Below are 21,376 nucleotides of genomic sequence, written 5' to 3'. Positions count from 1 at the left end.
TGATGGCTTCCAAGCTTTCTAACATGTCAGATCAGAAACCAGAAGTTCTACTCGAAGAGTTTAGATTTATGGCCTATCATTAACAACTGACATTAATATAGTACCTGTATCACGAGTGAACGAATACTAATATTGATATATCATTATTAATTAACATCTATATTTTTGAGATTTCCTTAGTTTTTACCTAACGTTCCATCCAGGATATCACACTGTGTTTAGTTACTGTGTATCCTTAGGCATTTCTTGGGTGATAGTTTTGTATACTGACCTTGTTTTTGATGACCTTGACAGTATTGAATGCTGGTCAGGTGTTTAACAGTAGGTTCCCAATTGGGATTTGTGTACTGCTTTTCTCATGATTAGATTAGAGTTGTGGGTTTGTGGGGGGAAACCACAGAGGTAAAGTGCCATTGTGATTACATCCTATGAAGGGAACAAACAGTGTCAGTAGGGATGATCCCTATTGATACTGATCCTGATCACCTGGCTGAGGTTGCTCGAGGTTTCTCCCCTGGGAAGTTTTGGGGCTTCCCCCTCTCTACCCTTACTCTTTATGGAAATGTATGGTCCACTTTCTTGAGGATGAAGTATCCACAAGTTATTTGGTATTCTGGTGCATGGAAGGCTTGTCTGTTCTCTCCTTTATTTTTTTTTTATGTATTTATTTCTTTATTCAATTGTTTGCTTATCCAGTCATATTTTGGTTATAAGCCAGTACTTTTTTTTTTTTTAATTTTGTTTTCCAGATGGTTCTGTCTTTGGCCTTTGGGAGCTCTTTAAGTAAATGCTTGTGTTCTTCCATAACATTCCATCATGGTGGTCTTATTCTTGGGTTATTCCTTTCAGGCACTGCAAGATGCTTCAGGCTCAGCTTACATATCCCCTGTCCCAATCCTAGAATCAGCTATTTCTTCATGAGCTGACTCACTCTTCCACCCCTTTTCCCCTTGTAGTCTCTTCTTTCAACCTGTATACTTACTTCTTTGGGCTCTTCTTTTGAGGTGATTTCTGTGGTTCCTCTAAGACCATGGGTAACTTCTTGTCTGAGTGCTTTCTGGCTGGCTGTGGCCAGTTTTTCATGTGGTGTACGTTCTTTGTCTGCCTTTGCTTAATATTTTACTCATCCTCTTCTCATTTCACTTACTTAGTCATAATTCCAGTTTGGGTTCTTTCTGATTATTTCTCACCTTTTTTTTTTTTTTTTTTAGGATTTTTATTTCTTTATTTTAAGATTTTTATTTCCTCTCTCTTTATATACATATAGTAATATATGTATATAAAGAGAGAGAGAAGGAGAGAGAGATATCCAGGGGAGGGGCAGAGGAGAGGGAGAGGTAGAATCTGAAGCAGACTCTGTGCTGAGCAAGGAGCCCCACATGGGGCTCAATCCCACAACCCGGAGATCATGACCTGAGCCCAAATCAAGAGTTGGGTGCTCAACCTGAGTAAGCCACCCAGGTGCTCCTAATTATTTGTCCTTTTCTGAATAAAAAAGATTTTATTGGGCAGCCCTGGTGGCGCAGCGGTTTGGTGCCGCCTGCAGCCTGGGGTGTGATCCTGGAGGCCCGGGATCGAGTCCCATGTCAGGCTCCCTGCATGGAGCCTGCTTCTCCCTCTCCCTCTGCCTGTGTCTCTACCTCTCTCTCTGTGTGTATGTGTGTCTATGAATAAATAAATAAAATCTTAAAAAAAAAAGATTTTATTTGAGAAAGAGAGAACAAGTGGGGAGGGGGGAGTGGGGACAAAGGGAAAGGGAGAAGCTGACTCCATGCTGAGAAGGGAGCCCAATGCCAGGTTCCATCCCAGGACTCTAGGATCATGACCTCAGCTACTCAGGCTCCCCTTATTTCTCATCTTTAAGTTAAGTGGACTAATTGTTGAGGGAAACACCAGTGTATCACTGGAGGACAAGGAGGGGACAAATATTGGGGATGATGAAGGCAGCAACCTACTACTTGCCTAAACTGCTGCCTGAAATATTTCTGAATTTCTTTCCACCAGTTTTTTCTTTCTCTTTGAGATACATGTTCTCATATTTTCTGGTGTTTAGGAGGGCTGTGGGGTCATTGTAGAGTCAAATGCTGGCCCTTAAACCTTTCTTCCCTCTAACGCTGTGAGCTTTGCCATGTTCTTTCCCCCACAGCTCCTACCCACCTTCCTTTTTGCTGCAGGTGTCCCCTTCCCCCACTTTTCCTTGTTCCTAGATATAGTCTCTTTAATCACAGTGTAATGGAATACCTCAGAGTTTGGATGTTTGCATTGGTGGGATCGCTCATGATGCCAGTAGTCTATAGGTGAAGCAAGGGAGGCCTATGGCAGCCCCACAGTGCTTTCCCTGAGTCCACCTGGCCTGCACTGGGGGCTGTGGCAGTTTATTGGTTTGGAGACAAAGTATTCCCTTTTCATCTCTTTTGTTCTTTCTGGTACTTTTGAAGGAGATGAGCCCCACCGTCTTTAACCAGAACTGTTTTCTTTCATTGTATGGGTTGTAGAAAGATTATTTTTGTTAGAATCATACTTTTCACCATGAGACACTCTCTCTGTGAAAGTTAAAAGGGCAAAATGAGGGTACTTGTTCTTTACAAAAATGAAATCTTATAGAAAGAAAATTATTTCTCCCTTGTTACTGAATCCCAATATATTGGCAATTTGTATATGAATCAGAACTATTTACCTGAGTCCTTCTAGAATTTAGTTATTGTAAGGAACGTAGGACTTAAGCAACTGTGATTTTGAGAAATGTAGGACACTGTATTTCCTTTGTCATAGGTTACAAAGGAAATCAAAGAGGAGTCTCTCCTCCACCTACAGATTGCCATTCACTGTTCCTGACAGTGTTTCTCATGGAAATCAAACCTAGACCATCTGCTAGATTAAAAAATGAGACTATAAAAATGAAAATTTGTCAATATAAAGAACCTGAGAAGAAATGAAAATGCCCAGATAATATAATTTATCTTATTTAAAAATTTTAAAAATATCTTATTTAAAAAAATAATTTATCTTATTTAAAAACCATGCAGGCAAACAAAATATGCTGATGTATTTCAGACATGAGTGGAAAAGTCAGGGACAGCTTGGAATCACCCCCATTTTAATCCTTTCTTGTATTCTTAATTTGTTGGAAATAATACTTTTCACAGAGCAACACTTTCAGCAAAATGGAGGAGTTTCTCTTTTTTTTTGTTTCTTTGTTTGCTTCTTTTGGCTCTCCAAGTACTTTATCTATCCTGACCAGTGGTGCTGTTGCTCTTGGTAAATTATCCTTTTTAAAAAATATTCGAACCATTTAAGTAATTCACAGTCCAGAAATGAAATCTACAGAGGATTGCTTTTGCTGTCTGTTTTAAAATAAATGAGGCAGTAGTCACTTTGTACTTGGAGAGAGAGTAAGTTGAGCCTCTTCTCTATTCCAGGTTCCTAAACTCTTCTAGGGATTTTTATAACATTACTGTTTTAAGAAAAAAAGCATTGACTGCTGCCCTGCTTGTCGGAGGCAACAGCATGGCAGGCTCCACTCCCAAAAGCTCAGATTGGCTCAGAAGTGTCTCTTCCTGGACTTTTAGGGAAAGGCTGCAGTGGTGGCACCCTGGGGATTTGGGAGCATGAGCAACCCTGAACAGCTGTTGCCTGGCCCTTCCCACTCTAAGCCATAATTTGTGCTGTACCCTCCCCCTTTGTCCCCTCTCTTCCTTTTGAGACCCACATTGTCAAATGCTGCCACCTCCTCCAGGAAGTCTCTGATTGCTGCTCTAGAGTCAAACAGACTGTGAATTCTGTCCCAGGCCCACACTTGATGAAAAATGGTCACTGCACTTCAGTTTCCTAATGTATATAAGATGTAGGTTCCTTATCTTTATAAAGTTTAAGTTCCTAGGCTCCATCCCACAGAGTCTCCTTTGGCAGGTCTGGGGCAGGAATCAACTTTACAAGTTCAGCCCTCTGGAGGAGTCCAAAACCAAGAACCTGGGGGGTGCACTCTGGGAAAAGTGAACTGAGAGTTTCCTGGGATTGTTTCCCAGCTTGGCTTGTCCCCACTGCATGATCTTGGATTGATCAACTTTCTGCAACTCAATTTTATTCTGACCTATTGGGATGGAAATCCCTTCCTCACAGGTTGCCATAAGGATGAGAACTCATATAGTGAAGGCCCCTTGAGAAATGGGAACCTTTATGCTACACTGCCATTTACCAGGTGTCAGGGGTTGTGCTAAGTGGTTTATGGCATTATCTCACTGTATTACTGCAGCAACCCCGTGACGCAGATACCAATACTTTCCTCATTTCATACATGAGGAATCTGGCTCCTCCTCATCTTTGTTTTGGGCAGGATTGTTTGTTTCCAGAAGCAAGTTACCCTTTCCTTGCTTAGCCCTGGCAATAGACACTGTCAGACCTGGCCAGGGTAGGGCTGTGGAATTGAACACCTGGGCAGGAATGCAGTCCAGTTGTCAACAGGAATTTAATGAGGTTGATGAGGTATGCAGTCTGAGTGCCTCTCAGATTGCCAGGTTTCCCTCAGCCTATGTTGAGTCCTAGTTCCTCACCCACCCACTCGTCAAGACTACCTTAAAAGCAAATAATATTCATATTCTACAGCTAAAAGATGATTGTTGCCTGTTTCACAGTGAGGAAGCAGGCCCAGGTAAGGGGAAGGACAGGTATGTGCCTAGGATCCCAAAGACCATGCCACAGCCGGGCAAGAATCATAGCCCTGCCTGCCTACCTAGGTCTCCATTTCTCTGTATCACTGGCCTGGGACACCCAGCGGAGAGTAGGAAGAGCAAAGTGTGATTGGCACCCTCCCTTCTGAGTCTGGAACTGTGTTTCCTTGTCTCAAAAGTTTAAATGGTTGAATATGATAGTCCTCTGATTATATGTCTGAAAGTTGTTAACAGGTGCCCTTTTCTTCCTAAAAATCTGATCAACAGTATGACCCATAATTTATACCTGCTTATTTCGCGGGGTAGATATTAACAGCAGAAAATGTTATCCTTCACCTAGAGTATTCCTATTGACGACAGGGATATTTAAATGCTCACTCCCCACCTGGTTCAGCTGCCTAAAGTCCTCTTAGTGAGCCATTTCTGATTGAGCATGCAAGTGTGACTATAAATTTCCCCTGACAGAAACCACATGACTTCATCAGCCATATAAGAAAATGACAAAACCAACTGTGAAAGCATGCCTGCCAAGGTTCTGGCATCACCACATTGGGGAGGTGGGAGACACGCTTGTACAAGATGAAATCAGGGCTGGATGAAGTTCAAAAGACGAGCTCTGTTGTACCTGTCTCCTCTAAACTGCAACATACAAGAAGTGTGCTTGTGCCAGTGAGGCCAGAGTTCCAGAAAACTTTTTGCTCCTTGAAATCACATCACCAATGCAGAGATGGAGAGAGAGCCCAGGACCAAATGGCGTGATGCTTTCTTAGTAATGAGCATATCTCTAGCAAATAAGAACACCAGCTAAGGTCCATTTGTTGTTATTCCATTAAATCTTCACAGAAACCTGGTGAAGTTTAGTATCATTGTCTGCCTTCTTTTCAGCAGAGAATATTTAGGCTGAGAGAAACCTGACTGGTCAGCTAGATAGCAGTAAGGCCAAGATTCAGACTTGGTCTGTCTTAAATCAGTGTCCATTGTCTTTAACTTTACCTTGAACTGACTCTAAAGCTCCCAGTGTCAGCAACAGAATTAGAACTTGTTAAGAGAAGGAGGAGAGGTGCCACACCTCATCCACCCCAAGTTTTCTCAGCTTTGGTACAGAAGAATGCTAGAGTGTGAAGGCAGTAAACATTTGTCCAACTGCAGTTAACTTTAAAAAAGGACCATAAAGTCATCAAAGATACCTTAAAGAGAGTAAAAAGGGAGAATTACTTTTGATAAGAAAAAGATACCTAAAAAAAAAAAAAAAAAAGACCAAAAGAGTTGAACAGACAATTCCCAAAAATGACTTCCCAGATGGTCAATGAGCATGTGAAGGGATGCTCCAACATCATTCCTCATTAGAAAAATGCAAACTTGAACCACAGTAGAAATTACTGCATACCCACCAGAATTGCGAAGATGCAGTACCACAGCACCAGATGTGGGTGAGAATCTGAAGCAATTGGATCTCTCAGTCACTGCTGGTGGGAGTGTCAGGTAGTTAAACCACTTTGGAAAACCATCTGATAATATCAAATATAGCTGAACACTTTCATACCCTGTAGCCCAGCATTTTTATTCCTAAGACTCTGACCAGCAAAATTCCTGCATATGCTCATTGGAATGCCTTTAGAGAATAATGTTCATAACAGCACAATTCCGAATGGCCAAAAACTAGAAACCAAAAGCCCCATAACAAGAGACAGGTGAAAAAATAAATGGTGGAATGTTCATATAATGGAATAGTATACAGCCACAAGAAAGATCAAGCTATTGCTACACACAGCAACGTGAATGGATCTCACAAACATGAGGTAGCGTGGTGAAGGCAGATACAAAGGAGTTCATGCTGCATGATACTATTTACAGAAAGTTCAAAAATAGGTAATGCTGAGTTGCACTTGTTGGAAACCTTTGTAGAAGGCAAGAGGGCATGACTGGTAGTGCTTGGTGGGTTCCTGGGTGCTGGGCATGTTCTCTTTCTTGATCTGGCTGGTGGTTACAGTGTTGAGGTGCTGAAAATTCATCACATTGTTCACTTACGATATGTGCACTTTATGTCTATTCTTATACTATAGTATTAAGTTTTTAAAGCCCTGTGTGTATATATCTGTATGTATGTGTATATATATATATATGTATGTATATATCTCTCTCTATGAGAGAGATAGATAGATAGAGAGAGAGAGAGAGAGAGAGAGAGAGAAAGATACTACTTCTTAATTTTTGATTCCTTTGGTAATAAAATTTAAATCAAGTAAGAGATTTACATATGTATAAAATAAGGCTTTTGTGGCATATTGTATGACTTGTATTGTGGAAGAAATGTTGTTAATTTTTTCTTGGTAATTTTTTCTTGGCTTCTCAAATTGTCTGAACCTGACAAGGTGAGGAAGGCAGGAAGTAGTGAATTTCATCAACACCAGCAATTATTGCTGCTCAGCATTCATTCAACCAGAGCAGCACTGGCTGGGCAGGTTCCCACCAGATTATAGAGTTCTTTCTTGCCTCCTAGTCTATAATAAAACTTATCTTTTTATTACGATTTTAATACCTCCAAGAAGAGAAGCACAAAGAAAATAACTATGAAATCCCAAGACCTGGCTAAAAACAAATTCTGAACCTTTATTCTCTACGAAACAAGGTGAAAAGATTCAAGGAGAGGTCCTCTTTTCACACAGGAATTCTTCATTTGTAACAGTAGCTATAAAAAAGGCAATATAGAATGTTTAAAGAACCTGAACAATGGTCTCAGAACTATTTTACAAAATGCTCGGGTAGTGTGCAAGTTAAGTTTTCAAATTCTTAGCACAAAATAATTGAATTCTAATATAAGAAGGGGACTAAAAGAAGAAACTTGTGTTTTAACAAATAAAACTTGTGAAGTGCCATCTGACAAAGAGTGTAATATGTTGTCTGAGATGAAATATTGAGACTCAGACCTGCTCTTCCTTTGAGTTCCCATCCCTCCTTCTCATTTGACTGTTGTGGAATCTTGCCCTGTCTGTTCAAGGTCACACAGTCAGTTGGTGACAAAGCAAGGGAGGACCTACCATCTTTAAACTTCCAACTTCTTCCCTTCACCCCATGATAGAGACTCCAAATAATAGATTAATAAAAACCCAAGGATCAAAAGTGTAATATTAATACATCTCTTATAAAATATGTATTTCAGCTTGCTACCCTTGAGTTCCCTCCAAAGAAACTATTTGGAAACAAGGATGAACGTGTGATTGCTGAGAGGCGAAGTCACTTAGAGGTAATAGAACTAAGCTTTTCTTTCTCTAGGTAGAAATTTGGCCATCTGATTGACCAGTGAGAACTGTTCTGTCATGAACACCATGGGTCTTGTTAGGGGTGTGAAAGTGCTGCTTCATTAACACCAGAGGTGGCAGTGGTGTAGATGATAATAACAGTATCTGTTTATTTGAAATGTAAGTCCTCATCTTCCCCATCCTGTTCTGTCTAACAGAACATTTTTCTGGCTTTGAAGGAGATAACATTTATTCTAAGGGTTAGGAAGCAGTCTGTGGGGGAGAACTAACTATTCACAGAGACAGATGGTCTGTAATACAGAATGAGGTACAAAAGCTTGCTACAAAAAAACCTTGAATTAATTAACTGAAGATATATAGTACTGCATTATTGTTACTTTTTTGAGAGAATTGGAAGCAAAAAGACACATACCTATTTTAGTCATGGTTAGGTTTTGTTTGACTTATTTTAATCTTCTAAGCCAGTTACATATAGAACTTTGGTTCAACACAACTGTTGTTTTTCGGATTGCCTCACTGCCAGTATGCATTGTTGACTGCTTTATATGGTTTGTATTTCTTTTCAAGATAGACTTGCTTATTGGGTTGGAATCTGATGCTAATGAGGTTGAGTCTGTGTGCTAAGGCACGTGGTCATGGGTGCCCTGGGTTGTATCTCTTGCCACCGAGGTGGGTAGGATAAAATTACTAACAACTGGCTGCAGTCTCATGTCAGCAAGCTTTCATGGGCCCTCTCAAAGTCCTCTTTGCTCCTTCTTTAAAAGGAATAATACCAATAATAATAATAATAATAATAATAATAATAATACCTATTGCAAGTGAACTCAGGTAAGAGTAGGCCCAAGAGAGCCCTTTCTGAATCATGAAGTACTACATGAAAATTAGGAGTTATTCTTATTCCTAGTGACAGCCAGTTTGAAGTGGCTGCCCATGGGGTCCACCTAATGCCAAGGAACCAAGGATTAGGGAAACATCCAGAGGGTGGAGGGTCCAGTGAGAGCAAAAGAGGGGGAGAAGTGGAAAACAGAGAGAAATTAAAAATTAGGAGATTGTGGTCCACGAGGGACAGTTTAGAGTTTTGAGATCCTCATATAGAACTGCTCTGAAGAAAGAAGAGTTTCATGGGGTAGCCATCCTTATTGGCATTTGAGTTCTACTGTGAGAGCTAGGTGTTTGAAGATGTCCTAGATCTACAAAGTCTGAGCCTTGAATGAGCATGGCAGGTTTCTAAAAATCATTCTATGAGTTTGCATGACCCTGATACCCAATTGAAGAATTTGCCTTCAACTGAAGAATTTGCCTTCAAGGGAAAGATTATCATGGTGAGCCTGCTCAATTAAGGTCTCTGAGAGGTTTGATTGTATCATACAAAAAATGTAAAAATAAGAATAGAACTGGTAATCGTTTTCTTTACCTGCCCTTTACCTACCTCAGCTACCTAGACTTATCTTTAATTGAAACGTGGAGGACGATAGTATATAAAAATAAGTTTATAAACCAATAGGAAATACACTGTTGTCATCCCTAGCTTCGCAGGGCTCCATGTAAATTCACAGGGCACCCAGCTTTGCCGCAACAGATTGGGCATCCTGTGTACTGTGCATTTGTGAGCTCTGTCCTTGGTGACTCTTCTCTTTCCATTCCAGCTTTCAGGGTCAGAGCCCAGCACAGGATCTTCTTTCATTCCTGGTATTTAGGTGGACCCATGTTTGTTCTTTCAGTCTCTCTTCCCTAATAATTTAGCCCGACTAAACCCAGCAACTGTTGAACAGAGTTCTGTGTTAACGTCTCTGCTTATACAAGGACCCCTTCCATTGCCCATGACTGTTATCTACATGTGGCGATAGCCTTTATTCTTTTTTTATTAATTTTATTTATTTATTAATGAGAGATACAGAGAGAGAGAGAGCAAGAGAGCGGCAGAGACACGGGCAGAGGGAGAAGCAGGCTCCATGCAGGGAGCCTCACGTGGGACTCGATCCGGGGTCTCCAGGATCAGGCCCTGGGCGGAAGGCGGCACTAAACCGCTGAGCCACCTGGGCTGGCGGCGATAGCCTTTAAAGAATGGATCCCACACCTTGTGGAAATAAGCCCTTAGTTTTAAATTAAATGTATTTCTCCTAACATTGACGGTTAAATCTTAGAATATCACGTCCTTTTCAAGAGTCAGTGTGATTCAATTTCACTTTAATGGAAAAATTAATCTGAGATTCTTGAGTTAATTTCCCATGACTATTGTGACTATTTTTTAAATAAATTTATTTTTTATTGGTGTTCAATTTGTCAACATACAGAATAACACCCAGTGCTCATCCCATCAAGTGCCCACCTCAGTGCCCGCCACCCAGTCACCCCCATCCCCCCTTCCACCACCCCAGTTCGTTTCCCAGAGTTAGGAGTCTTTCATGTTCTGTCTCCCTTTCTGATATTTCCCACTTATTTTTTCTCCTTTCCCCTTTATTCCCTTTCACTATTTTTTATATTTCCCAAATGAATGAAGAATGTTTGTCCTTCTCCGATTAACTTATTTCACTCAGCATAATACCCACCATTTGCTTCGATGTGGATGGAACTGGAGGGTATTATGCTGGGTGACTATTTTTTTTTTCATCTGACATCAGAAGTCACCATTTGATTTAGTGTATTTTCATGTGAAGATTAACATAATTACTGTCCCTGAGTTTCCTGTTCAATTTAATTCAGTATACATATTATATAGAATATAAAGAGAAATAAGACATTTATGTCCAAGAGCGTATATTTTAAATTCCTATATGAAACTTTACCTAGAGATAAAACTAAGTACATAAACATATACAGAAAAATGGATTTTAGTAGACCACATTTGAGCTAGTACACACTGGTATACATAACGTTTGCTCAAAAGGAATTGTCTGACAATTTTTTAAATCCAGAAATGCAACTTTATAAACCTTCTTACCCTGAGTAGGCTGTATAAAGCAGTGTATTAAGCAGACATTCAGTGGGTTTTGACTCTGCCTTTCTATTAAAATATTTCCATGATTTGGGCCTTGTGTTTATTTACTTCTATCAACAGAAAATATAAAATATTTTCATATTAAAGATATAGAAATTATGTTTATCACCACATTATATATCCTGTTACAATAATTATTTGTAAAATGAGGGGTAGTAATAAGAATTTCTAAATGTCCTGGGATGTTTTGGAAAAGAGGTATATTAGCAATGTGTATGGTGGTGATAGTGGTATGAATGTGGGAGCCTGGGAGTTGTAGCATTGCTTATACTGCACCATACAAGGCGGAAGCGAGTAAGAAGATGATGATGGTGAATGGAGGGGTAGAAATATAGTGTCCAGTGATATCTCTCACTGATAAACTTTGTATGTGCTCCACCCACACAAAGTTGCAGGGCCAGCATCTCATGCTCGAGAAAGCCGCCCAGCACTTTGGCTCACAAAGAGCCATAGAATCTTTGAGGGTTTGTAAGCTGGAAGGCTCTCCCTCTGGCTTCCCTTATGGCCCTGAAGGAACCAGAGCAGTGTAGGTATGCATGTCATGGGCAGACCCTCCCCTTAGGCAGTCAGAGGATTCTGATAGCAACACGTGTGACATGCTTCCCAGGCTCATACATCCCTTCCTGTAACTTGGACAGCAGCCCAGGAGACATACGTTGGCAGATACAATAGTGGAGGTGACAGGAAACAAATACATCAATCTCTGCCTGATGAATTATTTTTAGCAGAAAGGTTCTTTTTACTGTATTTGAAGCCAGATACCATTAATATTAGGTCAAAACATAAGAAACTGCCATTGTTGTAGGTCAGAATGGTGCAAAATTGACAGCATCACATGCTTCCACATAATACTACTGCTATTTCCCATTTCTTAGGTGCTTAATAAGTACCAGGAATGAGTGAAATGCTTGTATAACATGTCATCTACTCCTCCCAGTTAGCTTGTGAAGTGAGCTCTATTATCTCCGTTGTATAGGCAAAGAAATCAAGTCCTGAGGAGGAGGATAAAGAAGGTCTTACACCTAGTCACTGAAAAAGCCTCAGCTCATACTGGAGCATCTTTCAGAGCAAGCCGCTCTCTTAAGAATCAGCACGCTCTAAGTTTAGAACAGAATTGGGTCTTCCCATAAAAAAATGTCTATTCCTTTAAGGAAACATCTTCCAGCATTATATCCCAATGTTAATAACTAAGATCCACTGCTTGGTTATATATTATTAAATATCTTTTTTTTTTCATTCATCAATTATTGAGCACCTACTCTGTGCCAAGCAGTATTCTACAGCTGAAAAATTTCTGGAACAACAGTGTTCCTCATCTCTTTTTACGTCATCTTTTAGTTGGCCTTGGCGATAGGAATGGTCTTTCATTATAACCTTGTCTTTTTTCATTTAAGAAAAAATGCTTATCATTAATTGTTGATTTTTAAATATTCACTTCATGGCTCATCAAAGGTTCTGAATCTCAATTGGTTATGGCTTGTGTGTTTTTAAAGCATATCTTTAGCCTGATGTCACATTATTCTTATGCAGATTTATTTCCTATTTGAATTACCAGAGTATAAACTCAGAATATCTTTAAAGAGATTTTTGTGACTTTAAATAGTATATGCAGGTATTATATATAAAAAACGGTAGTGTATGGATATATATATCCAAATGAATGTCAGATTGAGTTCTAATAAGTAAAATGTGGTATGGTACTTATTGACACTAGGCCTTAAACATGGCTCTAGAATATACCACTTCTCAGGCTTCAATGGTAAAGAACCAGTTATTTACACTTGATCATTTATCAGTACTTTTGCAAAATGAATGAGAATTACTAGAAACATGAAATGAAAAAATGAAATAGGTCATACAAAATGCAAGCAGAGTTCTTTTTTATTTTTATTTTTTTAAGATTTACTTATTTATTTGAGAGAGAAAGGGGGAGGGAGAGAGAATATCAAGCAGACTCCTTGTTGTGGGGCTGGATCTCATTACTCTAAGATCATGACCTGAGCTGAAACCAAGTGTCAGACACTTAACTGACTGTGCCCCCCAAGAGCCCCACTACATCCTCCCTTCTTTTTTACTACACATTGATTCAGTAGGCATGAAAATACTCTGTTAAACTGCAATATAAGTGTCTAAAACACAGAGTACATCTTGAGTAGTACAGTTCTATAATGTCCAGGAAACCTCACCTCCACTTCTGTTAAGACTCCTGTCACTGTTTGGCTTGTACCAAATGATGTGTTTGTCTCACATCTTCCCTTTTGTGCTCTTAAGTGACTTGACAGCAGCAATATTGACATCTCACTGAATACTTAACCTCCCATGATATTACTTCACACATGCCTCACAGATTCATTGAATTATTCAATATCAGAAATCTATCCACATCAGCCCCAAATTAATGAATTTTTTGTTTTGCTTTTGTTGATTGGTGAGAGGTGCATTTTTGGTTACTAATTTCAGGGAACATTATCATCTACTTGGAGATGTTTCTGCTAATCATGTTAACAGTCTGTCATTTCAAGGAGTAATCTATAATTAATGAAAACAAGTGAAATCCTCTAAAACGATAAAGCTTTCAAGAATAATACAGCCACTTTAGGAAGTAGGAACCTAATAGATTTCTAGGAAGTTTTCTTGAAAGTACCAAGAACATGCAGCAAACCCAAGGCTACTTCTTTCCCTCTTCCCCATTTTTATCTCATAAGCTAGGGCCTGATTAAGTTATTTTTTTTTTTAATTTATTTGTGATAGTCACAGAGAGAGAGAGAGAGAGAGAGGCAGAGACATAGGCAGAGGGAGAAGCAGGCTCCATGCACCGGGAGCCCGACGTGGGATTCGATCCCGGGTCTCCAGGATCGCGCCCTGGGCCAAAGGTAGGCGCCAAACCGCTGCGCCACCCAGGGATCCCATAGGGCCTGATTAAGGGTAAAAAATGTGTGGTCCTTGGGGCCGGTCATCTGCCCCTTTGAGGTTATTTAATGTCACTACTTCTGCTTCCTTTTCTGCAAAATGAGGATAAATAAGAGCACCACCTCCCTAGATTTGACCTTAGGGTTGAAGGGGATCATGCACATAACATGGATTCTGGTACAGAGAACACTCCAGACTGCTGGCTGGTGCAGTGATGACAGTGAAGCCAATAGTAATGGCAGTGGTAGTGACCATGACAACAGTAATGGAACCTTTATAGCATGTTTTAGATGTGCTGGAGAGCCAGGGAAGGACAAAAGAACACCACCCACCAGCAGCCATAACGTGTAACAATAGGAGTATCTCAGTTTGTCACATGTACTGGCAAAATCAGCATCTGGGGGCAGAGCCACTGACATTATGGGAATATCCTCATTCATGGTGACATCTGGCAGATACCAAGAGTCTCTTGCTCTAATATCAGCCTTTCTTTCAACCTCTAAAATTATAATGTGAAAGCTAGAAATGTTTTCGGACGATTCCATCATGGCCAAGCTATTATCCATTGTAAAAAGGTAAAAGGCATAGAATCATTATGAAATGAGCTCATGTCCTCTACATTTCCATAGCTTTTATTCCCAGCTCATCAGTTCTCTTTGCATATCTCCCCATCACTGAGTATAAGACTGCTCACTGTGGGGTCCCCAGCTGACACCTGATGTATCTCCTAACACCTGATGTATCTCCTCTCTCCTCCTCTCCCCTCCCCCTCTTCCCTCTCCTCTCCTCTCCTCTCCTCTCCTCTCCTCTCCTCTCCTCTCCTCCCCTCCCCTCCCCTCCCCTCCCCTCCCCTTCCCTCCTCTCCTCTCCTCTCCTCTCCTCTCCTCTCCTCTCCTCTCCTCTCCTCTCTTCTCTTCTCTTCTCTTCTCTTCTCTTCTCTTCTCTTTTCTTCTCTTCTCTTCTCTTCTCTTCTCTCTCTTCTCTCTCTTCTCTTCTCTTCTTCTCTCTTCTGTCTTTTTCTAGCAATAAAGGGATGCCCAGAGTTTATAGGCATTTTCCTTTCTAATGGAAATAGTGCACTAAATGAAGAGTTGTTTCCAAAAAAAGTCTTAATAGTTCAAATGTCTTATCTACCAAATATGGGTATTAGTGGTGGTTGTCAGTATTGATGCCACCACTACCTGCCCTCCCCCACTGCCAAGAGTCACTTTTCTGGCTTATGGTGCCTGCAACATAAACAGTCTGGTTTTTCTAACAACAGGGCCTCAACCTGCTTTAGTTTTATGTTAGCTTCAAACCTTAAATTTCTAACAATAGAATCATTGGGTTTAGACATTTTCTAAGTTGAGCCCTTTCAGTTTCCAAAGTAAATTTCAGGAGGTAAAAATCCTTAAGATATGTCATTCATTTAGCTATCTTAAAGATATCTAGCAATTCTATGGGTAATTTAACATCTTTTCCATCTACATCTGCTGATCTTACAAAATGGATAATGGTAGAACAATTATCAAACATAGGCAGAGATTTAAGAAATGCTTTACACTAAGGACTATTTTCTTCCTCATTAATGATTTTTTTTCCCATCTGGTTATCTGGTTATTCACATTAACTGTTTTTTGTTATTAGTACATTACCACCATCGTCAGTAGCAAAGCAGTTTTGAAGGGGGATAAGTGGCTGTCAGTGTGTTAGAGGATATTGAGCCAGTTTGGCAGCTGTTCCATCATGGTGCTTCGTGGAGTCAGAAGAAATAAAAATACTGTGAACCTGGGGCTAAGATTCAGAAGGGAGATAGAAAACTCTGCAGTATTGGAATAATGTGGAAGATTCTAGAGTCAGACCTGGGCTTGGTCCCATCTCCATGATACACCAGTTTCTGTGTGAACTTGGCAAGTTTCTTCCCTCTCTGTACTTCAGTTAGGCAGAACTAATATCTACTCTTAGAGTTATTGCAATTACATGAAAAACCAAACGTACTGGGAGTAAGTCATGCCATAACATGGAGAGAAGGAAGTATGAGAAAGAGTGAACTTTAGAGGCAAACTGCTTGTCAAGAAGTCATTTTATACAACAAAAATCTTATGGTGTCAATGTAAGTTGATACTTCATGGTCACATCAAAGAGTATGAGTCTCCAACTGGAAGGAGAGTCCCACTTTGGTTTCCATGAGCAGTCATTGGTTTAAGAAACCAAAATTAAAACAAATGTTTCCCAGAGGAATAATAACTTCCAAATCCACATGGAGACATGGAGGGGGAAGGGAAGTACCCCCATATTGCCTTCAAACAGTTTTACTCTCCTGACATTTTTTCCCTTTCCTCAACTTCCTCCCTGCCCCATCCACTATGGCATCCTATATGGGGTGATGGCTGACAACAAAGGGACTCAAAGCACAAGAAAAGTGGAAAAATTATTCTCAATTATGCTTGTAATCTAAAACTCTAAGCTGGCAATCACAATCTCCGTTTCCTTATTGACTGTAATTTAAGTCAGCTGACATACCTCCGAGCTTGGAGCACATCCTTCAGCTCAGATATCTTCTCCTCAGAAAGACCTCCCCCAAGTTGAAGCAGCCCTACCCTATTAATGCCCACAGATCCCCTGGTATTTTTTTGGTCACAACAGCAGTAGTTGGAGGGAATTTTTATTTGTTGGTTTAAGTGTTTTATATTTTACTAGAAGGTAAGTTCAGTGAAGATAGGGATTCTAGCCTTCTTGTGTATTTGTTTCCTTAGTGCCTTGAACAGTACCCGACCCTTAATAGAATCTCAATAAATGTCTATTGAATAACCAGTTAAATCTTAAAAAAAAAAAAAAAAAAAAAGAAAGAAAGAAAGAAAAGAAACAATGGGCAAAGACCTGAACAGACACCTAACAAAGAAGACATACAGGTGGCAAGTAAATTTATAAAAAAGATGTTCATCAACATCATGTCATTAGGGAATTGCAAATTAAAATAACAATGAGATACCTCTCCACACCCATTAAAATGATCAAAATCTAAAACACTAAGGACATCAAATGTTGATGAGGATGTGGAGCAATAGGTACTCTCATTCATTGCTGGTGGGAATGCAAAATGATACAGCCACTTTGGAAGACAGTGTGAAAGTTTGTAATAAAACTAAGGACACTCTTTCAATTCATCAGTTGCCCTCCTTGTGGCTTGCCCAAATGAGATGAAAACTTACGTCCACACAAAAACTTATATGTAAATGTTTATAGCAGCTTTATTAATTGATTGCCAAAACTTGGAAGCAACCAAGTTGTCCTTCAGTGAATGAATGGATAAACCAGAGAGTTAAATATTCTTCAGCATTAAAAAGAGACCAGCGATCAAGCCATGAATCGATTTGGGGGAACCTTAAATATCTATTACTAAGTGAAAAAAGCCAACCTGGAAAGACTATATGCTGTATGATTCTAACTATATGACATTTGAAAAAGGCAAAACTATGGAGACAATAGAAGGATCAGTGGTTAACAGGGCTTAGGGGGAAGGGAGGGATGAGGGGGATGGAACACAGATTTTTAGGGCAGTAAAACAACTCTGTATGATACAACACCAAGAGTGAACCCTCATGTAATCTATGAACTTTGGGTAATGATGTATCATTGTCAGTTCATTGCTTTATAACAAATGTTACACTCAGATGTGGAATTTTAATAATGGCAAAAAATTTAAAATGATGCAATGACATCATCCATTTATAATCTCCATCTTTTCATTCTTTTTTCTCTTCCTTCCTCTTTCACTTCAATCCTCTCTCCATCTTATTTTTCCATTGTACCTTTATTGCTTTGCTAAACAAAAAGAGGGAAGAAGAATGAATGGATGGGTTGGTGAGTGGATTTGACATATTACACATTTTTCTTAAGAGAATGAAGTTAAACTATTGTTAAAGGTTATCGTACTCTAAAGAAATAGCATTTTATATGTATTTTATCCACTTTAAAGCAAATGATAATTTATTTTCCATTATGATTGGCTCACTCATTACTCTGAAACTTGAAAGTCACTTTTATCTATCTTTACCAAGCCCGATTTTTATTTATGCTTTCTTTCAAAACTCAGAGTAGATGTCTATGTATATATATATCATATATATATATATATGATATATATATACACTGATATATATATCAGTGCTTTTCAGAGTCTGCAAATTAAAAAGATGCCCATCCAATGGACAATCTTTGCAAATTAAGTCATTTCAGCACAGAAACAAAGAGGGAAATCTCTTGTAATTGAAAGTTAAAGGCCACTTGGAATACTTGTGTAATTGACAAATAGTTGCAAAGATCCTTTCCCCCGTATAATTTTCATATATTACTACAAAGACTTTTTCACATTGATACTTGGTTCAGAGGACCTGTGCTCTTCTTTCTTGTGGTATCACTTAGGATATTCTAAATGACCTACATTTAATTACATAGTATAATTTGTAAAGAGTTTTTCTTCAAGTGTCACTTAAAAAAAAAAAAAAACCTCAATATGGGTTGCCCTTTGCTCTACCTCTTAACTTTCTACTGTACTAAAACTAAATGTCCCTTCATTCTATCAACTTAGTGTGAAGAGCCAGAAGGACATGAGCACATTCATTTTAGCACCAAAATGTGGCTAGAAATTCCCATGGAAAAGAAGAGAACATCTTTATTGAAGAACATGGCCCCAGTCCTCCTTGGTAATTTTCTTTGGCAATTCTTTACAACCCATTCTGGTTCAGAAGAGGAACTGGCTTTACCTAAGAGTTTTGTGTTTGTTAATATCAGGTGTTCAAAAAATTCTTGGTATCAAAGAATGCAGTCCTATTAACATTTGCTTATTTCTGCTCTGTGAAGGTTTATGCAACCAGCTCCAACTTGACAAACATTGACACATTAAAGAAACTTTGAAATATCATGATTTAGAAATCAGTGACCTATTCTACCTCCTTTTTTACTTTATTTCTCATGACAATATTTACAAAACCAAAAAGCATAATGTGATGAACCTCACTGTGCTCTCCCATATCACCCAGCTTCAACATTTCATTAGCATGTGTCCAGTTTTGTTTCATTTGTACCCCTAGGCATGGCATTGCACACATACCCTCTTAATTTAAATCAAATACCATACATTATATGTTTTATCCATAAGTATTTTAGGAATGTACCTCTTAAAAAGCAAGACACAGTGTTTTTTATTTTTTTTCCTCAAATTTTTATTTAAATTCTAGTTAGTGAACATATAGCATAATATTGATTTCAGGAGAACTTAGTGATTCATCACTTACATAAAACACCCAGCATTCATCATAACAAGTGTCCACCTTAATGCCCATCCCCCACCCACATCCCTCCATTAATTCTGTTTGTTCTTTGTCATTAAGAGTTTCATATGGTTTGCTTCCCTCTCTTTTTTTCTCCCTTCCCGTGTGTTTATCCATTTTTCTTCCTAAATTCTATATGAGTGAAATCATATGGTAATTGTCTTTCTGTGACAGACTTACTTAGCATAATACTTTCTCACTCTTTCCACATGATTGCAAATGGCAAGATTTCATTCTTTTTGATGGCTGAGTAATATTCATATATATACATACATATATATACACATGTGTGTGTGTGCGTATATATATCTCGACATATGTATATGTGTGTGTGTACTCACACACACGCCCACACACATCATCTTTACCCATTTATCTCTCGATGGATATCTGGGCTCTTCCCATAGTTTGACTATTGTTGATAATGCTGCTATAAACATTGGGTTCCATGTACCCCTTTGAATCTGTATTTTTATACCCTTTGGGTAAGTACTTAGTAGTGCAATTACTGGATCATAGGATAGTTCTATTTTTAACTTTTTGAGGAACCTCCATACTGTTTTCCAGAGAGACTGTACTAGTTTGCATTCCCACAAATAGTACAAGAGAGGTCCTATTTTTCTACATTCTCGACACCTGTTGTTTTTTGTGTTGTTAATTTTAGCCATTCTGACAGATGTGAGGTGTTATCTTTTTTTGTGTGTGTGTGAGGTGGTATCTTATCATGGTTTTGATTTGTATATCCCTAAGGATGAGCAGTGTTGAATATCTTTTCACTTTGACACTGTTTTTTTAAAATATAATCATTATCACACACGTGCGCGCGCACACACACACACACACACACACACACACACCAGTCTCTTAAAAATAAATAACCAATGTTCAGGCCATACCAGTTTTCTCTTGAGGGTTTTTTTTTTCCCCAATAGATGAATCAAAACTCATACTATATCCACACATGGCATTGGTTGATGTGCCTCTAAAGTGTTTAATAATATAAAGCTTTTCCTTCCCTCTTTTTTTTTCTTAAAGATTTTATTTATTCATGAGAGAGAGAGGCAGAGACACAGGCAAAGGGAGAAGCAGGCTCCATGCAAGGAGCCTGATGCAGGACTTGATCTCGGGTCTCCAGGATCACACCCTGGGCTGAAGGTGGCGCTAAACTGCTGAGCCACCCGGGCTGCCCTCCTTCTCTGTTTTTTATCTCACCATCTGTTGTCAATGAAACCGTACCATTTATCCATTGAATTAGTACATTTTGGGTTTTGCTAATGGCATTCTCATGGTGTCATTGAACAAGCTCCTCTAATCCTGCATATTCTGAAAACCAGTAGTTAGATCGAGAGGCTTGATCTAGTTTAGGTTTGATTTTTTTTGTTTTTGTTTTTGAGTTGGCAAAAACACTATATAGGTAGTATTGTCCTTCCCATCTCATCTCAGAGGAAGCATGTCTGGTGGTCACTTAAAATCTTTAGTCTTTATGAAAGCAGTACACTGACAATGACAGTCATTGCCCATGCTCAGGACTACTTCCCATGCCTCAATTGTCCTGCATGTGTCAGTCTATGGTTCCTGTCTTCAAAGAACTCTTAATTCTGTCAGAACAAGGACAACTCAACAAGTAATTACAGGCCACTGTTACAATGACAGGGATAGTCACAAGCTACCTTTGCAGTTACCAAAGGACATGATTTTCGAAGCAGTGGTTCCAAAACCTGGATGACTAACCTTTGAAATTATCTTGAAAAAATACAGATTTTCTGACTTTGTTCCAATATATTTTGATTGAGCAGAATGAAGGTGGAACCTACAAAAGATGAAAATGGTAGGGGTAGACAGGGAAGGAAAAACCAGATCCCAAAGCCATCTCCATGACTTTGGGCCTGATCTAGTGGACAGTGAGGAGCCAGTGGAGTGTTTTAAGCGGAGGAGTGGAGGGATGAATGAGTAGGAGCAGGGGAAATAGGAGGGTTTTGGGGAAGGAGGAAGGGTAATGACCAGGCTGTTGCTGTCTTCCAGTAAGTTAAGACTATGGCCTGAGGGACAAGGTGATGGCACTTGTGGAGAAAAGTAGATGGATAGATACACAGGAGGTGGAATCATCATGGCTTGTTACTCCATTGAATGCAAGTTGGGGGTGGTAATGAATGTTGTGTATCAACACAACATTGAGGCCCAAGACCTGGACCTCAATCTTCACAGTGAAATCTGGTATTAAATATATTT

At 39.3% G+C, this 21,376-nt stretch overlaps 1 protein-coding gene across 35 annotated transcripts in view; it reads left to right on the top strand.

Annotated features, from left to right (window-relative positions):
* Positions 1-21,376, top strand: part of LOC112922739 (kinesin-like protein KIF16B) — a 314,279-nt gene that overhangs the window by 258,294 nt on the left and 34,609 nt on the right. For 19 of the 35 annotated variants that reach the window (XM_072736435.1, XM_072736422.1, XM_072736421.1 and 16 more), the window contains one exon: positions 7,828-7,911. The exons of 7 other annotated variants lie outside the window; for them this stretch is intronic. In XM_072736435.1, coding sequence (XP_072592536.1) covers positions 7,828-7,911 — 84 coding nt within the window. Of the gene's footprint in view, positions 1-7,827; positions 7,912-18,405; positions 18,521-21,376 lie in introns of all 35 variants that reach the window. 9 more of the 35 variants (XM_072736428.1, XM_072736430.1, XM_026002385.2 and 6 more) reach the window with 1 other exon arrangement.

The sequence above is a fragment of the Vulpes vulpes genome, chromosome 14 (assembly GCF_048418805.1).
Source record: "Vulpes vulpes isolate BD-2025 chromosome 14, VulVul3, whole genome shotgun sequence".
NCBI classification, from domain to species: domain Eukaryota; kingdom Metazoa; phylum Chordata; class Mammalia; order Carnivora; family Canidae; genus Vulpes; species Vulpes vulpes.
Note: the sequence above shows the minus strand (reverse complement) of the source record. Positions and strands in the feature narration are given on the sequence as shown.